Source organism: Equus quagga, chromosome 19, assembly GCF_021613505.1.
Source record: "Equus quagga isolate Etosha38 chromosome 19, UCLA_HA_Equagga_1.0, whole genome shotgun sequence".
NCBI lineage: Eukaryota > Metazoa > Chordata > Mammalia > Perissodactyla > Equidae > Equus > Equus quagga.
In genome coordinates this window covers 25380174-25402140 of record NC_060285.1, presented here as the reverse complement: position 1 = coordinate 25402140, position 21967 = coordinate 25380174, and the positions used below count along the sequence as shown (strand labels likewise).

Genomic DNA, 21967 nt, shown 5'->3' with positions numbered 1-21967 from the left:
CCATTTCCAAATTTAATACCAGCTCTTTATAATCCATAAAAAATATACATAAAAATAAAATGCACCTAAGTTTAGAGATGGGAAAAATCTCAAACCAGAAGCACTCACATTTCCAACCCTAAGCCTCTGCTGGTCCAATTGCTTATGGCTTTTTTTTTTTTTTTTTTTTTAAGGGAGTACAGCCAGCAAGGATTCTCATGCAACTGGATCCCTGGAGGCCAACATAGCTTTGGCCAGTTAGCCTGCTTCCTGCCCCTCACCTGGCCCAGCACCAGGTTTGACTTGGTCTTGCCTGGTTTCGGGACATGCTGCAGTCACAGCACCAGGGATACCACCAGTCCTGCAGAGGTAGAGACCCATACGAAAACCGGGTAGCAGGATGTCACAAAACTAGTATTATTTTAAAAAGAAATTGCTTCCCATTTCAAAGCAGCCTGAGATTAGCAAGGAAATGAGGTTTCCATCCTATAGGGTCTTCTAGGATGAAGACTTCTCATTCTGACATCCTTTTGAAATGGAAAAACACAACTATCTAATCCCCTTTACTTGGCTATGCAGATCCTCTTTATAGGTTGATTGGGTTTTTTCCCCTTATTTTGGGGGGGTTTATATTAACTTTATTGTAACAGAGAAACCAGAATGCAATAAGTCTACATGATTAGAGGCTGGCACTGTGAGCAAGTGGTTAAGTTGGCACACTCTGCTTCAGCAGCCCAGGGTTTCTCCAGTTCGGAGCCTGGGTGCAGACACAGCACCGCTCATCAGGCCATGCTGAGGCAGCATCCCATACAGCAGAACAAGGACATACAATTAGAATATACAACTATGTACTGGGGGTGCTTTAAGAAGAAGAAAAAAAAAGAAAAAAAAAGATTGGCAACAGATGTTAGCTCAGGGCCAATCTTAAAAAAAAAATGTCTATGTGATTAGAGCAGATGGAGGTTATCTTTCTGAAGGGTGAAGCCTAAGCCCAGCTGGCAGCTCATAAAGGTTAAAAACAAAGCCAAGAGCATCCTCTTTCCTGGTTCTACCCTGCATTGCCTGACCTATTATGTGAGGTGAGTGACTGCACAACCTCACTGAACGAAGGTACACGGTCCAATCAGGCAGAGGCAACATCCTGAGAGGAGACAAGTAAACAATCATTAAAGAGGATGCTGAAATAAGATGCAGTTGCCTACTCTCTGCTATTCTTTGCCAAGAAAGGTGAGGGTATGGGATGAGCAGTAAATTACATTTTTCATTCTTCAAATAAGTAAATCCCGATAGGATGGGGTTGATGGCCAATCAAGCAATAGAATAGGATGAAAATCTAGGCTAGTTATACACCTTCACGCCTAAGGAAAAGAACAGCAGTGCAGGTGGAGAACTCCTGGGTCAGCCTCTCCACCTGTTCGGGCTTTACCCCTGTGAAACAAAACCTGCCAATCTGGTCAGGGATGCGCTGCCTGTCGTGGGAGCACCCTTCTTCTTGAGGTTGGAGACCAGCTGAGTTCTCATGCTAATGATGTGGTTGGCCCTGACGTTCAATTCTTGCAACCATTGTTTCCACAAATCCAGCTGTCAGAATGGTTGAGGCAATCCAGGCCCCTTTGAGAAGAGGGTTGGAATACGTGGAACGGATCAAGATCTTCAACTCTCACTCCACCCTTTCGGCTTCATCAGCATCTTCGCAGACCACAGTGAAGGCTCCCACACAGTCACCATATACGTCCACGTTCTTGGCAAAGGATTGGAAGAGACAAATATTAATGCCCTCTTCAATGAAGTGGCGCACTGCCCAGGCAGCCTTGTTACCATCACCACCGGCAAAGCCTTGGTAGGCCACGTCAAAGAACGAAAAGAGATTCTGTTTCCTCACTACCGTTGCTATTTCCTTCCACTGCTTAGAATGAGGGTCCACTCGCCTGGGATTGTGGACATGGTCATGCAGGAGAAAAACACTTTGCTCTGGCATTTTTAAAGTGTCCTTCATAGCACTGTGAAGTCAAAGCTACAAGTCTTGGGGTCACAGTATCAATAACCACGTAGCTGCATCCAGCGTCCCTGAGGATGGGTGTATGATTTTCCCAGGATGTTTGGGCAGAAAGACATCTCGGCTGAACTTTAAAAATCTTTGCAGAAAACTGGCTGCGGTCCTTAGGGCCTCAGTTCCAGAAATGGTCTGCACAGTGACATACTGGTCACTTTTCAGCACTCTGCTGTTCTCACCCAGGGCTAATTTTGCAGAAACCTTACAAAATTCAGCCAGTCTCACAATGGACAGGTATTCTTTGTCTATTTTTTTTGCACCAATCTGGGCCTCTGCCTTCCGGAAGCTAGGGATCATGTAAGGCTTTCCATTATCATCGCAGTAGGCACCACCTCCTAGATTCATCTTTTTGCTGTTGGTGTCTCTCTTACAGGTTCCTGTGACTCCTAGGATGGGATCTGGGGGTCCCATCTCCCACCGAGATGGATCTGGCAGAGGTTGCCACAGCGAGGCCTGGGTGGAGGGCGGCAGGACCCCAGACAGGATGCAGCCAGAGCACTGCAAGGCCATGGTGGGCAGCAAGCATGCAGCGGGTAGTGGCAGAGTGAAGCAGACGGCCAGCAGGCGCAGACCCGGAGGCTCGGGCTCATGGATTGACAGTTTTCTTGCTGGCAGAAGATTGTACAGAATTCTTGTATTTCAAGACTTTTGCAAAAGTCTCATAACTTGGGGTAATTATCCCTTGTTGAATATAGCAGAACAAATAGGAATTTCTAGAATTTTCACTTTAGCCTTAGAAAGCATTGCTCACTCTTTGACAGTTTACATTCAGAGGACTTAAAAAAGTAAAAGAAAACAAAACTATTCCTTTTAAATGTATACTGATAAATGTTTTGTAAGTCTCTGGGGAGCCTGGTAATTTAGTTTGGTTGATAAGAGCCATTCAGGTTGTCTCACAGGTCATTTACCCCACAAATATGGCTTCTCTGGGCCATGCTATGGGGGCCTCTAGGCTTGTGTCTGTCCTTTTGCTCAGGACTCGACCCTGAAGTGATTCTATAAGGCCTGAATTATAAGAGACAGTTGAGGAGACAAAAGGCCAGCATCTTAGTTCAGGCTGCTACAACAAAGTACTAAAGACTAGGTGGCTTATAAACAGCAGAGACTTGTTTCTCACAGTTCTGAAGGCTGAAAGTCTAAGGTCAGGGTGCCAGCATGGTCAGGTTCTGGTGAGGGTTGTCCTCCAGGCTGCAGACTGCTAATTTCTCACTGTGTCCTCACATGGCGGGCAGAAAGCTAGCTAGTTCTCTGACCTCTTCTTTTAAGGCTACTAATCCCATTCATGAGAGTTCCACTCTCATGACCTAATTATCTCCCAGAGGGCCCCACCTTCACATACCATCACACTGGGATTAGGGTTTCGACATACGGATTTTGAGGTGATACAACCATTCAGTCCATTGCGCCTATAGGTTCTCTTTTCACTAATTCATTTAAATATAATGACAAAAATTTACTAGCACTCTACTTCACAAAAACTTTCTAGTTTTACAGTCGAGTAGGTTGACATGTCTCTAGAATCTCTGGGTTATTTTCTATTTGGATCATACCTGAACCCAACTAACTTAGATATACCAAATTATCCCATCCTTTATTTAAAGCAATATTAGTTCAAAGACCCATTAGTGTCTGGAAACTAGTGTTTGTTGAATGAATGTTGCATTTTCTTCAACTGGAGAGACCCAGATTCACTGAAGTAACAGCATTGTTTCTATTTTCGTTACTCTCTGGCCACTGTCCTAGTCAGATGCTCTGAGGCCTTTTAAATGTTATTTATTTTTTTATTTTGCCTTGATGAGAAGTATCAGAGCAAAATATAAAATTAAAAAATTGAGGTGCTCTCCTACTTGCCTTCTCCTTGCCTACTCCTACCCGGAGCTCTGGATGCAGCCCAACAAGGTGCCTGCTATCTGGGCCACTTTGTATCTTTTTTGGAAGAAGGTCATATGAGGACAAACAAGACTGTAATTTTTCATCATCTCTCTAAGCCTATGTTGCTATCATTCAGACACCTACGGAACACCCTCTTCTGGCTTAGGTAATGCACAAGGTCCTGAGGATACAAAGGTCACACAGGCCCTGTCCTCAGGAGTTCAGGATCTCCTGGAAGATGCAGACAAGCAAAAGTTCAGAGGAAAGCACAAGACATGTGAACCTGGAGGAGAGTTTAACTCTGCCTTAGGGTGAGAGGGGGTCAGGCCGCTCTTCACAGAGAATTATTATTCATTCTATTGGCCAGATAGCAAAAGAGACAAGGCTTTAAACTGAGGTTCTTATTTTTTCCACTTTAAAATCTACTCTACAATGGTCCCCATTTACCTTACCGTCAAAGCTGGCTTCTGTGTGATAATGCCACTAATATGATTATGCCAACCTCTCCTACTGCTCATCTTACACTTTATATCTGAAGGTCCTGGTACTCAAAACTGACATGGATGCTTTCCAAAGAATCAGGTTATCATACTTGACTATAATTCTAAAATTGAAGATTAAAACACAAGTTAGTAGGCACTTTCTAGGATGGGTACGAGTTGGAGGAGTGAATTGCAGAGGAAGAAGGAAGAAGTACTATGCAAGCACAGACCAACCTTAAGGGAACTTAGACTACCAACGCCCAAAGCTGAAGGGAACTCGTGACTTGTTTTTCATAGGTGTGCACTTGGTTACATACCACGTGGAATGTTCCTGGGGCCTTGATGGGTCTGAAGCCATCAACAGGTACACATTGATCAGCATGGCCGTTACAGAAGCAGCTGCCCTTGACGATGAAATCATAGATTGCATAGTGTGTAAAATGCTGAGGCTTTGCATTCAGGTCATTTCCCTGACAGGGACAAGACTGTCGTTTTAGCAGCTGCACACGGAGGTTGGTGATCTTCAGCTGCTCCTGCGCTTTCGCACCGTAAGGGTTCTCCACATCATACGGTGGTGACAAAGCTCTGAAAATAACCTGTAAAGAAAAAAGAAATACCATGTGTGCATAAGACTGTGTGCAAATCCTGAATTGTTTACCCCACATAGTCCTGGTTTGATTTATACCTTTTGTCATCTGCAAGTGATAAGATAAGAGGTACTTTGACCTTGATCACACCTGAGGAAGAGTCGCCCTGTTATTCCAAGGAACAGATGTGCTGCCTGTTTGGATGCAGAAAAAGTGTAAATTGAGTAAGCGGCAGAGACCGACTCTTGAGATGGAGGCAGCCGTGCAGAGTTCTTGGAGGAAGCACGTTCTGGCAGAAAGAGCAGCACGTTTGAAGGCCGTGAAGTGGAATTAAGCTTGGCTTATTCAAGGAAGAACAAGGCCAGTGTGACTGGAGTCCACGGGACAAGGGGAGAGCATTTGGAGAGGAGGACAGAGCTGATGCAGACACATCCTGAATAGAACCCTTTAAAGCCCGTGGGAGTTATTCGGACTGTGGTGGGAAGCTGCCGGAAGGTCATAGGCAGAGAATTATATGATCCAATTTGCCTTTTTAAAAAAGATAACTCCCTTCTGTGAAGAGAATGGATTGTAAAGGGTGAAGAATAAAAGCAGGAAGACCAGTTAGAAAGCAATTGCAAAATCAAGATCCAGGCTCTTATGTTTCTAAAGGAGGTGTGACTCTTTGAAAGACTGATCAGTTATTAATTGGGGCCCCTTTTGCTACACATATGCTTGGTTCTCCTTTTCTGGATCTGTCTTCCAAGCCTGCGGCGCGTATTTGGAATAGCTTTGCTGGTAGTAAATATACAATCCTTTGAGGGTAGATTTGATTTCTGAAATTAGTCAAAAGTCACTTAAACCCAAATGCAGTGAGTAAAGAGCTGGATCAAGTTAGTTAACAGCACTTTTAGTTAAATGCAAAGTATAGGTTATACATAGACGCTGAAAGCAATTTAAATCTTTAGTTCTGAGGAGGAAACCAGGGGAGTGGAAGGCTCAGAAGGGGTGGACTCGGGCATGTGTGTGAGCCTATACATTATGTGAGGGCTTATAAAAGAGGGCCCTGGGGTGGGTGGTGCAAAATTCTCTAGTGGATCTGTTACTTTGGGGAAGCAGAGGTTGGTGGAAGAGGAAATCACTGCCAGTGGAAACCAAGGAATATAAGAAAAGAATTCCAAAATACTTTATGACATGAAACAGTATTATAAAGAGACCAACACTGTTATACCCGATTATGCAGGTTTAAAAAAAAAAAAAGAACAAAATCCCAAGCAAGCTCATTAACCTATATGATAAGAGACACAAAGCTCCGCTGAAAAATTCTTAAGTATCTCTTGGCTTTTTAAAGATATTTTAAAACTCTATTCACAAAAAAATGAACATTTTCATAACCAAGTAGTATGAAAGTAAAGTAATTATTAAAAAGTAGGTTTTGTGGGCCGGCCCTGGGGCCGAGTTGGTTAAGTTCACACGCTCCACTTCAGCAGCCCAGGGTTTTGCTGGTTCGGATCCTGGGCGCGGACATGGCACCGCTTGTCAGGCCACGTTGAGGCGGCATCCCACATGTCACAACAAGAAGGACTCACAACTAAAATATACAACTATGTACTGGGGGGGTTTGGGGAGAAAAAGCAGAATAAAAAAATTTTAAAAAAAAAGAAGATTGACAACAGTAGTTAGCTCAGGTGCCAATCTTTAAAAAAAAACAAAAAGTAGGTTTTGGATAAACTCCAGTTTCAAGAGAAAGTATCTAAAAGTCACTTTCCAGAAAGAAAAAAAATTGTTTAAGGGATACTTTGGATATAAAAATTTCCTTTTAGAAATCAATTTTACACCAAAAGTGTGAAAAGGCAAGAATCAGCTGTATAGGATCATATCTCCAGGTCTAATGGTAGAGAATTGTCATCAATGAAATATGACTTTGAGGAGGGGGTAATACTTCAATGGACACTTGGCCTCCCACAGCTCATTCTCCACCCAGCAGCCAGACTGATTCTCTATAAACAAAAGTTGGATCATGTCACCCCCTTGCTTAAATCCATCCTCACCCAAAAACCTCCCATTTCTTTCAATAAAATACAAAGGCTTTAAAATAGTACTGCCTATTTTGGGTCTTAGTGCTTATTAGCACGGGACACATTAGATTTGTGGTCGTTTGACGATTTACTGTCTTCCCAGTCTAAAGTGTGAACTTCTTGAGCGGAGTGGCTGATATATCCCAGGACAGTGCCTGGCACAGAGTGGGTATTCAATACATTTTTGGTAAATTAATTAGAACATTGTTCTTGGCACTCAAGTAATAGGTGAAGATTTCATATAACTTCCTTTTCAGGGTCCTAAATAGGTTCACATAATAAATTCATGCTATAGGACCACAAGTGAGAGGCAAGAACTTGTATTATAACAACAGTTATAAATAACTGAATCATTAACCAGTATTTCTAATTATTTCTGCATTTCTCGCTAGTTTCGAACTTGCAAAACTTAGAAAAAGCTGTAACTTAAACAATATTCAGCGCCATTTATTCACACGTAAAGTTGGCGGAAAGCAACGTATTATGGAATACAATTTTCCAACAAATTCTATGTCACCTCTTGGAAAGTCAGTGTAGAAGTAATGTCTCTTTCTTTTAACAATAGCCTAAAGCAGAACATGATTTCATATTTTGAATCGTTAAAAAAATAAAAAACATTGAATCCATTGTAAGATTTATTTTCAATATGACATGCCAAACACTGGCATTCTATTAGACCTTTGTAAAGAAATCTTGCTCTAAATAAGTGACGTGGCTCCCTCCTAGTTTATCAACCACAGTAATGCAAGGACATGGGGAAAGGGTAACCAGCGCTAACTAAATAAGTTTTCCACTGAAAAGTCTATGGCGTACTTCTCTACGTTGTCGCCCACACTTCCTTTTCCTGAACATTGGAGGCAACTGTTTGCTCCCTCTGTTCCTGACACATATTCACCCTTGACATTTACACTAGTTCCCTCTCTTTCCCTCCCCGTCCCAGCCTCCCCCTGAGAATTGTTCAGCACATTCAAGGCTAAAGGAAGATCTGTCAAGGTTTGTAGGAACTTAGAAGCTCTTTTGCTTCCTGAACCCAGACTGTGGAAGCTGAATGGCGGCTCTGTGCTTGGTGTGCATGACACCACAGTTGGCATGCTGATATCAGCAGGGAAGGGACATCATGACCCCTGAGGCTGCATGCTGGAAAGGAGACAGCCAGTGCCACAGACACAAAAGTGAACGGGAATTTAAACCATGAAATCTTTTTTCCAGAAAGGAGACGCCTTAATCTGATACCCTGGGAAATGGATCTACCCTGAGTCAGGAAACAAAGAGTGCGCCAATCCAGATGCTTCGAACTTCTGGCAGGTCGCCCTTTGGGTCCCACCCAGTTTTTCTTCAAATATCCCCAGAAGAAGCCTGTATGGCACTACTAAAATGAAGTAAGAAAAAGTGTAGAAGCTCTCCATATAATATCAGCCTCTTCTGTTTTTGTGCCCATCAGGAACAGGATGTATCTATGGGCCCACCACAGTGCCTGTATCTGTGATTGCTTCTGAATATACACTCCTAACAAGACAGTTAAAAAAGCCCCCACGGGCTGGCCCCATGGCCTAGTGGTTAAGCTCATTGTGCTCAACTTCTGTGGCCCAGGTTCAGTGCCTGGGCACAGACCTATACCACCTGCTGGTAGCCATGCAGTGGTGATGACCCACATACAAAATAGAGGAAGATGGGCATGGATGTTAGCTCAGGCTGAATCTTCCTCAAATAAAAGAGGAAGATTGGCAACAGATGTTAACTTGGGGTGAATCTTCCTCAGGGGGAAAAAAAAGCCAGAGGGTAAGTAGGACCAAGCCTAGTTTGATATTTCCAGCTGGTTAGTGCTATTGGCCAGGACTTCATGATCTTATTTTTTAAATTAAGAAATTTGATTATGTTTTAGTGATGAATACTATGCTCATTATAGAAAAATCAGTCACTCAAAATGTAGGAGACAAGAATATACAATGTGATCCACTCCAAAGACAACCAGGGATACCAACTCGATATGTTTCCATCTAAACTTCTGCATGTATACATGTAGAATACAATGTAAACAGCTTTGTTTCAACTTAACAAAACCTTGTGAATATTTTTCCAAGTCAATAAAATAAATCTACATTAGTGGTTCCCAAAGTGTGGCCCTGGGACCAGCAGCATCAGTATCAACCTGGGAACTTGTTAGAAATGCAAATTTGGGACGCTATACTAGGCTGACTGAATCAGAAATTCTGGAGGTGGGGCCCAGCGATCTGGCGGTGATTCTGATGCACAAGAAAATCTGAGAAACACTGCTACATAATTTAAAAACCTGGTTAGAATTCCATTGTGTGGATGTGACAATTTATTTAGCCTATTGTTGGGCATCTAAGTTGTTTCTAACTTTTCAGTAAAACCCACTACGATAAACAAACTTGTACTTAAATGTAGCAGTTTATAATAATATCCTGAAGATACATTTCCAAATATGAAATCAATGGGTTAAAGGAAACGCATAATTTTAAAACACACTGAGCTTCTGAATGAATCATGGACCCTTTCCTACCTAATCTTTGGAATCTTCACATTTCTCTGCTCTCGCCTCACTTCTCTAAGCCTGGAACCCCTCAAACTTTGCCTAAAGTTCTGGATTCTTGGCTTAAGTTCTACCATTTCTTATGCCCAGCATAACAAAGAGATCCTTAAAAAGTTCCAAACAGGTTAGAATCACCTGTATGTTCTTCCTCATCTAGAATACTTACAAAAAATTCTCAATAATACTGAGAATTAGTAAAAATAGCATTCTATGTCCTATTTATACTCTGAGATGAAAATTTCAACAAAGTTTTAACACAGTGTGAACAGAATAAGAAAAAGAGTAACTATTAGGTACGTAACAGTCAGGAAATTCTTTCAGTATTGAACTTATACTTTACATATTGCTCCACACCTAGAATTTCATTGCCCATGTTGAATCATAATAATTCAATAAAGTTGGTTATCACATTAAAAAAAATTCTTTTAGCTGCTAGCTTGAGAAATATTTCAGGTCCAAGTTGATTACCCATCCTGCGGACTCCCCTGGCACTGTTCTTTCCATGACAGCACTTGTACGCTAGTACACTGTTACTGCCTATTTACTTGTCTGTATCACACATTAGATGCTGCTCAGTGGGCAGGGATCTTGTCTGGTTAACAGCTGTGCCCCCAGCATGTCCCACGGTCTCTGGCATATTATAGCATTTCATAATTATGTTGAATGAATAAATGGATAAAGGATTTCTCCAAATAACATTTTGAGAAAGGAGAAGCCAATTAGGGAATAGAGTTTAGAAGAATAAAGAAAACAAGATGTTCTCACCACAAGTTCTGCACTCTTAATGAGAAGTATGTGAACACGTACACATATGTATAAATACCTATGTAAAAGTATGCAATACATTTCAAAACAGCTTTATGGATTCCTTCTTTTCAGTAGCACACAGATCTTTCATATTCTTTTTTTTTAAAAGATTGGTACCTGAGCTAACAACTGTTGCCAATCTTTTTTTTTTCCTGCTTTTTCTCCCCAAATCCTCCCGGTACATAGTTGTGTATTTTAGTTGTGGGTCCTTCTAGTTGTGGCATGTGGGATGCCTCCTCAGCATGGTCTCATGAGCAGTGCCATGTCCACGCCCAGGATTCAAACCGGCGAAACCCTAGGCCACCGAAGCAGAGCACTTGAACTTAAACACTTGGCCACAGGGCCGGCCCCATGATCTTTCATATTCTTAAGAAAACAGATCAGGCAGGCAAGCACCCAAACATATACAAATATTAGATCTTTTCCATGGTTTCTGGTCTAGTTTTCTTATTTACCAAAAATGGAAGCTCGAGGATCATAACTGCAATTGTTCTTTAATGGTTTTTGAAATCTAGACATCTTCATGCTCTCAGAAAAAGCAGCTTTTGGTTTCAACAATTTCCTCTATTGTTTTTCTACCTCATTTTTGCTTCTATCTTTATTATTTACTTTCTTCTGCTTACTTTGGGTTTAATTTTCTCTTCTTTACTAGTTTCTTAAAATGGAACCATAGATCATTCATTTAAGACCTATGTGGAGTTCTTCTAGAGAGCATAGTTGTGTCTTTTAAAAAATTTTATCCAATCTGATAATGTATGCCTTTAATTGGAGTGTTTAGACCTTTTACATTTAACGGATTGTTGATATGGTTGTGTTTAAATCTACCATCTTGCTTTTTTGTTTTATATTCTCTTCCCTTTCTTTTTCCGCCTTCTGTTGGATTGAATATTTTAGCAGCCCTTTTATTTCATTTTTTATTTATTAGTTATAACTCTTTCTTTTAAAAAATAGTGGTTTTAGGGTTTATAGTGTACATCTTTAACTTAACACTGTCTATCTGTAAGTAATATTTACCACTTAACGTAGAAGAAACTTACAACAGTAAACTCCCAATTCCTCTTCTCAAACTTTGTGCTTTTATTGTCGTGCATTTGACTTCTACATATATTATAAGCTGCACAACACATTGTTAATATTTTTGCTCTAAAAAGTCAATTGTCTTTTAAAGAGATTTTAAAAATAAGAAAAAAAGTGTCTTACAAATATCCACCTATTTTCCCTTTTTGATGATCTTCATTGCTTTGTGTAGATCCAGATAGCCATCTGGTATCATTTTTCTGAAGGATTTCTTTTAACATTTCCTGTAATGTAGGCTTGCTGGCGATGAACTTTCTTTTTTTTTTTTTTTGCTTTTCCATATCTGGAAAAGTCTATGTTTCATCTTCATTATTGAAAAATATTTTTGCTGGGTATAGAATTCTAGGTTGACAATTTTTTTCTGTCAGTGCTCTCAGCGTTCTGTCCCACAGTCTTTTGGCTTGTATTGTTTTTGTCAAAGAGCTGTTATTCTTATATTTGTTCTTCTGTACATAATATGTCATTTTTCGCTCTGGCTGTTTTTAAGGTTTTCTCTTTATTCTTGTTTGTTAAACAATTTGATTATGATGTGCCTCGGGGTAGTTTTCTTCTTGTTTCTTGTGTTTATGGTTTGTTGCACTTCTTGGATCTGTGGACTTACAGTTACGATCAAATTTAGAAGACTTTCAGCCATTATTTCTCATTTTTTTTTTCTGTTCCCTTCCTCTCCCTTCTCTGCTTCACGGACTCCAACTTCACCTATATTAGATTGCTTGAAGATGTTCCACAGCTCACTGATTTACTTATTTAAATCACTGATTGATTGATTGATTTTTCTGTCTTTTTCTCCCTGTGTTTCATATTGGATCATTTCCATTACTATGCATTGAACATCACAAATCTTTGCTTCTGTAGTGTCTAATCTACTAATCCCATTTAATGTATTTTTCATCTCAGACATTGTATTTTTCAACAGCGGAAGCTCAATTTGGATTTTTGCCATGTTTTTCATGTTCTTCTTAACATGGTCAATCTTTTCTCTACATTCTTGAACACAAGAAACATAGTTATAATAACTTTTAATGTCCATGACTACTAATTCTAGCATTTGCGTCATTTCTGGATTTTTTTCTATTGATTTATTTTTCTACCCTTATAGGTTATATCTTTCCACCTTTTGTATGGCTTGATTGGCTGCAAGACATTATGAATTTTACCTTGTTGAGTGCTGGATATTTTTTTATTCTTGAGCTTTATGGAGGATGAAGTTAAGTTACTTGGAAATACCTCTATACTTTTGAGGCATGTTTTTAAGCTTTGTTAGGTAGGACCAATGCATCCTTTAGTATAGGGCTAATTCTGCCCTTTCACTGAGGCAATATCTTTCAAATCACTCTACTGATGCATTACAAAGTTGAATTACAAGGTTTTCCACTCTGGCTGACTATTCGTGGTCCCACGTGACCTCTGAGGATTTGCTCCCTCTATTCTTTAAGGTGATTCTTTCTCTGGCCTCAGGTGGTTTTCTTACACATATATGTTGATCAGTACTCAGCTGAAGACTTGAGGGGAACCACCTGTAGATCTCTGGCGATCTCTCCCAGCGCATCTCTCTCCTCTCTGGTACTCTGCCCTGCAAACTCCAGCCACATTGGCCTTCCCAGACTCTCAGCTCCTTATTTCAGAAAATCCATTAGGCTCCTCCTTCCTGCATGCCCCCCTTCCTGTCCCCCTCGGAAACTCTCTAGGCAATAAGCTGGGGCAATCATAGGGTTCACCTCATTTGCTTCTGCACTCTCAATGGTCACTCTCTTCTGCTGCCTGATGTCCAATACTTGAAAACAGTTGTTTCATATATTTGGTCCAGTTTTTTAGTTGTTTCAGGCAGCAGGGTTAGTCTGGTTCTTGTTAGTGCATCCTGGCTGAAAGCTGAAGTCTGAAAAATCAAGGCAACCTCACTCCCATCAGAATGGCTATAATTAACAAGACAGGAAACAGAAAGGGTTGGAGAGGATGTAGAGAAAAGGGAACCCTTACACACTGCGAGTGGGAGTGCAAACTGGTGCAGCCACTATGGAAAACAGTATGGAAATTCCTCAAAAAATTAAGAATAGATCTACCATATAATCTAGCTATTCCACTGCTGGGTATTTTTCCAAAGAACATGAAAACACGAATGCATAAAGATACATGCACCCCTATGTTCATCACAGCATTCTTCACAATAGCCAAGACTTGGAAGCAACCTAGGTGCCCATCAAGGTATGAATGGATAAAGAAGATGTGGTATACATACACAATGGAATGCTACTGAGCCATAAGAAATGATGAAATTTGGCCATTTGTGACAACATAGATGGATCTTGAGGGTATTATGCTGAGTGAAATAAGTCAGAGGGAGAAAGTCAAATACCATATGATCTCACTCATAAGTAGAAGATTAAAACAACGACAAACACATAGAAACAGATTGGACTGGTGGTTACCAGAGGGGAAGGGGAGAGGAAGGAAGGTAAAAGGGGTGATGAGGCACATGTGAGTGGTGACAGATGGTAACTAGTCTTTGGGTGGTGAACATGATGTAATCTACCAGAATCAAAATACATAATGATGTACACCTGAAATTTATATAATGTTATAAACCAATGTTATTGCAATAAAAAATTAAAAACCAAGGCAGCTTAACTTTTATGAAATACAATTTATAAAACTGTAACTCGGTAAGCCTTTATTTTTTTATAGAAATATCCTAGAAATGACATACTGGAAATTTTATAAGAAAGCTAGAAGTGTAGATTTAGTTGATCAACATTTAGTTGATAAAAAGCTTGAAAAACAAATGAGTTTTCTTATGGGGCATATCAAACTAGAAATATGAAGAATAATTTAAAATATAATCATCTGAACTTTATAGGTTTATTCAATAATTCTGTTTTAGTATTTGTATCTTTTAATATACAGGCAAACGCTTGCTATAAATTTCTTTATAATTTTTGATACCTATTATAACCTTCTACTTTATATTTTTTATGTTTATGCTGTTTTTTGATGCATCTTTGTATTCTCATCTAATACCAGGTCTTATAGATTATCAATAATAAATACCGAAGGAGTGAGTCAATGTAGAATCATGTTAAGAAGGTTTACTTTAATTTTCTGATATAAGATTAATATAAATATAATAAAATTTTATTCACATAATGTGCATTTTATTCATAAGATAATATACTAGGTGCGTAGAACTTCACAATAAACTTTAGCATCTTACAAAATATCTTAGTTGTATGCTAATCTTATACCATATCCAACATGGCTAATAAAATTTTATTTTATAGAAAAAATGGATTTAGTATTAATCAATATTAAAGTACTTTTTGGTGTCACATTTGAATAACGTGTTTTCAGTAATAAATTTACACCAACTGAAAGAATGACAACAACACATTTAGAGAGAAATCCCTGGAACTTTTACCTAATATAATCTAATAAAAACACAAATCATCTCCACAGTAAAAACCATTTCTATGTAAGAAAAATAATCACACTTCTTTCTTACTCTAAGCCTGGTTAGAATAAAATCTATATTGAGAAACATTTCCAATTACATTATAAAGCCATCCTTTTTTTTTTACGTGGTTGTTCACGAGCTGTTTACAAACAGCATCTGGTTAATTCAGTTGAACCTTGTTACTACACATTGACAACTGTTCTGTTTATTGTTAGGTTGATGACACACCTTAGACCTAAACATAGAAACTGATATATTTGTCTCTATTTCTGCTGTTTATCAAGCTATCTCAAAACTGAAAACTCTCATACTAAGTTCCTAAAATTTAGTCAGATACATCCTCTAGTTTTGTATTGCCACCTCACTAACAAGGAACGTTTTATGTCAGTTGACTTCTGAAGCCAGTTGCTGGCACCAGTAAGTTGAAGTTTTAGGTATTTGAGTTTAAAAGCTCAAAGAGCATAAATTCTTTGAGATAAGTACATGTACCCTAATATGTTCTTGAAACAGGCTTTCTGCTTTCATGGATAGGTAACCTTTTGGAAAGTATGTGAGGTTTCAGGCTTTTAAAGGGTTGCAGTAAGGAGAGTTCTAGTTTCATGGAGCGAGAAGGCTGGACAAGGAGAAGACAGCGTAATTGACAGGTGGGCGTCTGTGGCGGAGCAGCTGGCTGGGTTAATTTTAGAACATTTGTCCTTGACTGTGCCACTTTAAGTGGAGCACCTACTTGTCTTAGAGAAGTGTGTCTGTCTCTCAGGCAGCACCAAGATCCTTTCGCTTACACTCTGGAGCATTAGGTACCCTGTTTCATCAGATAGCCGCCTTTTAAAGTGGGAGAGTCTTATCTACTCACCCAGTCCTTCTAAGATAGGACAATATAACCTAATAAAGCTCTCAATGGAGCAAGCCGAGGAATGCAGTGCACTCAAGTGACTTACTTGTACGATAATAACCTCGATTTGTAAGTACACAAAAGCCTCTTTGCATGTTTCAAGGGCATATTTACAGTTTTAAAGTGACGAAAAAGCAGCCTCTTAAATATCTTCAGGGGGCAGGGAAATGACAGAACTGCAAGGAAGAACAAGAAACAAGACAGAAGACCAAAATAAAAATAAAGATTGGGGCTAAAAATAAACATAAAAAATTCTCCAATACATTTGGAGTCCTAGCTTTTCCTTTACCCTCAGTACTTGGAGTCCTAGGATTTGAGTGCCAGAAGAGTCCTTCTCCATCAATGATCTAGTCCAATTGGAGGAAACTGAGGCACGGGGTGCTTAAAGTGATTGGTCAAAGGTCAACCAATAGGTTCATGATAGAGATAAGAATAGAACCCAGTTTCCTGACCTCCAATCTAATGATTTTTCCACTACAACCCACTTTATACTTGTTTAGCAGCTAGCCATTCCTGGATTAAAGTTAAATTCAACATGTAGGATTAAAGAAAATATATGTGATTTATCCCTCCTCCACTTGTCATTCTAATAATGGATGGGACTAACTGTGCCACCTTTATTCTATTAATGGATGTGAATAACTGTATGTTTGACAAAAGTAATTAATGATACCTGTTTCTGCTTGGCCCACAGCGATGCAAGGAAGTCACAGGGATGCAATGAAGACTTTTAAGAAGGTAACAGATGTAGAAATGCCTTGAAAAATCACTGCTCTTTATAAATAAAATCGATTGGTGTATAGCCTTTTCCTGAGGACCTGCCTTGTTTTTGCCAATCTCCCATCTTTGAGACTGAGCCCTACCAGCGAATGCAGCCCAGTGGCTAGTATTCATTGACAGTCCCCTCAGATGCTGATTGTCTGTCAATCTGGGTAACTTCCCGATATTGATCAGCTCTGTTTCCTATCACCATGCTTGGCCCACAGTTTAGAATGCCCTCTACTTCATCTTGGATCATCGATAGCTTCTGTTTGCCTGACCTATGCAGGAAATTGCATGCATGCTTTCTCTGCTTTCACCGTCCTTCCTTTCCAACACCTGCTCCCCTTCTTTGTACTAAACTTTGCACACCAATCATTCTGAACCTCTTTCTGTTCCTAGAAAGCTCTATGCTCTTGCCTCCTTCCTAGCCTTTGCCCATGCTAGTCCCCTGCCTGGAATACTTTTCACACATTTTTGCCATTGCCACCAACTGCTCCACTCCCTTACTTGGTCAACTCATACCTACCTTTTAGGTGTCATCTTAGATGTCACTTTATTCAGAAAGCTTTCTTCACCATTCCTCTCCACTGCAAGACTAGATGAGATGTTCTTCTTATGTGGCACTTCAACACTTCTTATTTCTTCCAGACTTAGAACTTACCATGTCTATTTTCATTGCTTTTATTCCTCTCTAGACTATGGGCTCCATCAGTGCTGAGGGCCTTGTCTGCTTGCCCACTGGTGTATAGCCAATGTTGGCACATGTAAGAGTTAACACATATTTGTTGAAAGATCATACTCATGATTAATAATGATTTATTTTACAAACTGCCTTCATTTTTATTCATCTAGTTTCATCCTTACAGTAAAACTATGGTGTAGTATTATTCATTCCTATTTTTCAGATCAGAAACTCTGAGAAGATGTTAATTGTCTTGTCCAAGGTTACCTACCTAGTAAGTGGCAGAGCTAGTATCTGAACCCAGGTTGTTGGAGTCCAGTTTCAGTGCTATTGCCATTATATCACAGCTAACTTTCTTTGGTCATAGAATGACTGAAGGTCTTACACAGGTGATCAAGCGAGTGAAATGATCAGAGTTTCCCTTTAGGAGAATAATCTGGCAAAGAGAAGAGCCTGAACCATAGTGGAGGCAGCAGGGGCAGAACAACCAATGGATATCAGAACAAAAACTAAGAACTAAAGGCTAAGCTTTAGGGGCCACCCATGGTTAGAGGTCAGAAGAAGGAAACGAGCTAGAAATAATACAAAAAAAGGACCAGTGAGCAATGTGGGAAAATAATGCAAATTCATTATCATAGAAGCCAAAGAAAACAAGAATGCAAAGAAAGAAAATGTAATTAATAATGGCAAATGCAATTTGGGAGACAAGAAAGAAGACTGAGAAAAAATCTGGGGGTTTGGCTGGCTCACAGAAGACTTTTGAGAGCCTAGATGGAATAAGGGACAGTTTGTAAAGTTTTCAGGAAAGAATAGGGAACAAGGAAATGGAAACAAGAAAGAAATGATTGAAGAATTTTGGCAGTTTGTTTACTCATTCATCAATTAGACTTTTGGGTTGTTTACAGATTTTGGGTGTTATAAATAAAAGTGCTATGGACATTCACAGAGAAGTCACTGTGAGAACATGTGACTTTTCATGGGTACTTAGGAGAGGAATTGCTGGGTAGTAGAAAAAGAGCATGTTTAACTTTATGAGGAACAGCAAATCTGTTTTCTCAAGTGGTTGTACAATTTTGCATTTCTACTAGCAATGTATGATGAAAGTTTTAGTTGTTATACATCCTTACCAACACTTGGTATTGTCAATCTTCTTAATTTTAGCCTTGATAGTGAATGCGAGCAGTATCTCATTGTGGTTTTAATGTGAACTTCCCTGTTGACTAATGGTGTTGAGCATCTTTTCATGTGTTTATTTGATGACTCTTCTTTGGTTAAGTGTCTGTTCCAACATTTTGCCTGTTTTTTGTTCATGTTTTTCTTCTTGTTGAGTTATGAGTTCTTTATAAATTCTGACATATAAACATATATTCAGATATATGATTTGCAAATATTTTCTCCCCATCTGTGGCTTGTCTGTTCATTTTCTTAACAGTGTCTTAAAAGAAAAAGTTTTTAATTTCTTTGAAATTCAATGTATCAATATTTTCCTTTTATGATTTATGCTTTCTGTGTCCCACGTAATAAAGGTTTGCCTAACTCAAGGTCATAAATATTTTCTCCTAAAAGTTTTATAGTTTTAGCTCTTACATTTGGGTCCATAGCTCATTTCAACTTAATTTTTCTATATGGTATAAACTGAGTGTTGATGTTGCTGAGGTTTTTTTCCTTTTGTTTTGTTTTGTTTGCATACGGATGTCCAATTATTCCAGCACCATTTGTTAAAAAGACTATCCTTTCTTCACTGAGTTACCTTGGCAACTGTGTTCAGTATGCTTTTCTTTACGCTTTTTTTTGCTAGAGGTTTATTGAGCTTCTTAGATCTGTGGATGTATAGTTTCCACCAAGTTTGGAAAAATTTTGCCTATTATTCTTCCAAATATATATGTATTTTTTGGTTCTCTGATTCTTCTTTTAGACTCCAATTACACGAATGTTAGACAACTTAATATTGTCCCACAGTTCACTGATGCTCTTTTTATTCAAGTCTCTTTTCTCTGTGTGCTTCATTCATTTGTAGTTTCTATTGTTATGCTCTCAAGTTCACCGATCTTTTCTTCTGCACTATCTAATTTGCTGTTAATCCCTTGCAGTATAGTTTCATTTCAGATATTGCATTTTCAATCTTTAGAAATTCTATTTGGATCTTTTTTATACCTTCCATTTTTTTCTTCAATATGTTTGCATTTTCTTGAACATATGGAGTATATTTATGATAGCTGCTTTAATGCCCTTGTTTTCTAATTCTACCAGCTGTGTCATTTCTGGGTGTGTTTCTATTAGTTGACTTTTTTTCTGGTCAGGAATCATATTTTCGTGCCTGTTAATTTTTGAATGAACATTCGACTGTGAATTTTACACTGTTAGTTGCTGGATTTTGATACATTTCTCTAAGAAGGGTTAAACCCTGTTCTGACATGAAGTTAATTTACTTGGTGTCAGTTTACACTTTTTGAGGGTCTTTTTGATTTTTATTAGGGTGAATCCAGTCTAGCCTTTATTCTAGGGCTAATTTAACCCCATTCTCAAGGCCATCTGAGGACCCTTCTGAGGACTCTGCCCAATGCTTGTAAATTATGAGGGCTTTCCACTTTGGATGGTAGGAACATGAAGTATTCCCACCCTTGTGGGAATACTAGGAATTGTTCAGCTAGCTACTACTTTCTGAGGGTTCTTTCTCCACTCTTGTAGAGCTTTAACTCATAAATGCAGCTCAGTATTCACCCAAAGACAGGAGGAGAACTTTGTGCAGATCTCTGGCCTTCTCTCTTTATACAGCTCCCTCATCTCCAGTATTCTGTCCCACAAATTCTAGCTGCCTTGGCCTCCTTGAGCACTAATCCTTGTTTCCTGGGCTCAGTGAAACCGCTGGACTCTGGGTTCCCCTTCCTGTGCCGTAGCTTAGAAATGTGCCCTCAGTAAGCTGGGGCAGTCACAGGGCTCACCATGTTTGTTTCTTCTCTCTTGGAGATCAGTCTTGTGCTGCCTCTTGTTCAATGTCTGAAAACAAGTGTATCACTTTTTTTTCTGATTTTTTAGTTTTTTAATGTAGAAGGGTAATTCTTTTCTTTTCTTTTTTTCCTTTGAGGAAGATTAGCCCTGATCTAACATCTGTGCCCATCTTCCTCTACTTTATATGTGGGACGCCTGCCACAGCATGGCTTGACAAGCAATACACATGTCTGCATCTGGGATCCGAACCAGCAAACCGCAGGCCGCCAAAGCAGAACGTGCGAACTTAACCACTGTGCCACCGGTCTGGCCCCAGAAGGGTAATTCTTATAGCACTTAATCCTTCACAAGCAGAAGCAGAAATCCCATTTCAAATTGATAACTTGCAATGTTGCAACTTTTGGAGTGTCAGAAGTGAGACAAAAGGAAAAACCTATCTGATTTTAAGGAAATCAGTTTGAATACTTAAATGTAATTATTCTTGCTTTCTTATTTCTTCCCTACCTCAGCTCCCCTTCCTCTCTAAAGGGTAGAGGATTCTATCTGAGATTTTCCCCTTGAGCAAATGAAACTTGGAAATGAAATTGCTTTCTATATAATTTGTTGTATTTGGAGGCAAACTCAGTATTTAACAGCAGAAATTATAATGTTGCAGGTGTTCTTTTTTTTGTTTTCTTCAAAGTGGATGAAATTACAACATATCCATTGGGTGGATATTTCACTTATTGAATGGAAGGTTCCCAGGATTTCACTATCACTGCATGTGATCAGAACAGAGCTATGGACTTCTATGCCTCAGTCACTTAATTGTAATCAAGGTACTTTAATACAGAATGTAAAATTATGCATATAGTAAAAGTGAATTTTCGTGCCACAAGACAATTAAGATATTCCTTTAAATGAAGTGCACTAAAAGAGTCATCCAATTTACTTACAAAACCTAGTCACTTTAGAAAAAAGATAAACCATGAACACTCATTTGTTAACATCCAGAAGAATCCTATGTCTACCCAGCTATATATACATTTCTACAAACACACAGTTTTTTGTTTTATCCCTCTCTTTAAGAGTAATACAACTCTTAAACCCTGACAAGACCAAGTGCCAGGAAAATCATCCACTGTGGCAAAAGGCTTTAGCCATTTTTTCACATTAAAGGCTTTAAAATGGTTTTATTCCCCTCTGTTTATCCCCTCAATTAATCTTCCACATAAAAATGCATGTATGTATATATAAATATATATATGTTAAAAATAAACACTTTCCCTGACTGTGTGCCACAGAAAACCACAGTTGGCAATTAGTTTGACTTTAAAACTAGCTTCCCATTGAAGCTGTGTGTGCGCACCGGGGGATTTCCATAATGCAAACTTACCCCAGCGTGTGCTTTCAACTTTTCGTTTGGGAGACTTAATCAGGAGCAACCAAAACGTTCTGATTAAGGTTTAAAAAAAAATATCTAACTTTAAACACTGTTACGCTGGTGGGGAGATCCTGGCTACCAAACAAAAAGACTTCAAAAGAACCTCCCAGCCTTCCCTAAACCACAGACAAATATTTGCTATTACAGTTGTATTAGGCAGCACAGGGCCACTTCGCCCTTCACTCGTAGGAGACCTTGAAGATAGGTATTAATCGACACCATGGAAAGCTTCCCCAGTAGAGATGAATCCCATACACCTTCTCCCATTAAGTTCCGGTCTGATATATAAGGATTAGTTGCAAGAGATGAATTAAGGAAGAGAACTGAAAGCTGAATTAAAGGA

At 39.2% G+C, this 21967-nt stretch overlaps 1 protein-coding gene and 1 pseudogene across 3 annotated transcripts in view; both read right to left on the bottom strand.

Moving 5' to 3' along the window:
* Nucleotides 1-21967, bottom strand: part of NTN4 (netrin 4) — a 111618-nt gene that overhangs the window by 68062 nt on the left and 21589 nt on the right. For all 3 annotated transcript variants that reach the window (XM_046646467.1, XM_046646465.1, XM_046646466.1), the window contains exon 3: nucleotides 4704-4982. In XM_046646467.1, coding sequence (XP_046502423.1) covers nucleotides 4704-4982 — 279 coding nt within the window. The remainder of the gene's footprint in view (nucleotides 1-4703; nucleotides 4983-21967) is intronic.
* LOC124230417 (aspartate aminotransferase, mitochondrial-like) lies at nucleotides 870-4687 on the bottom strand (annotated as a pseudogene).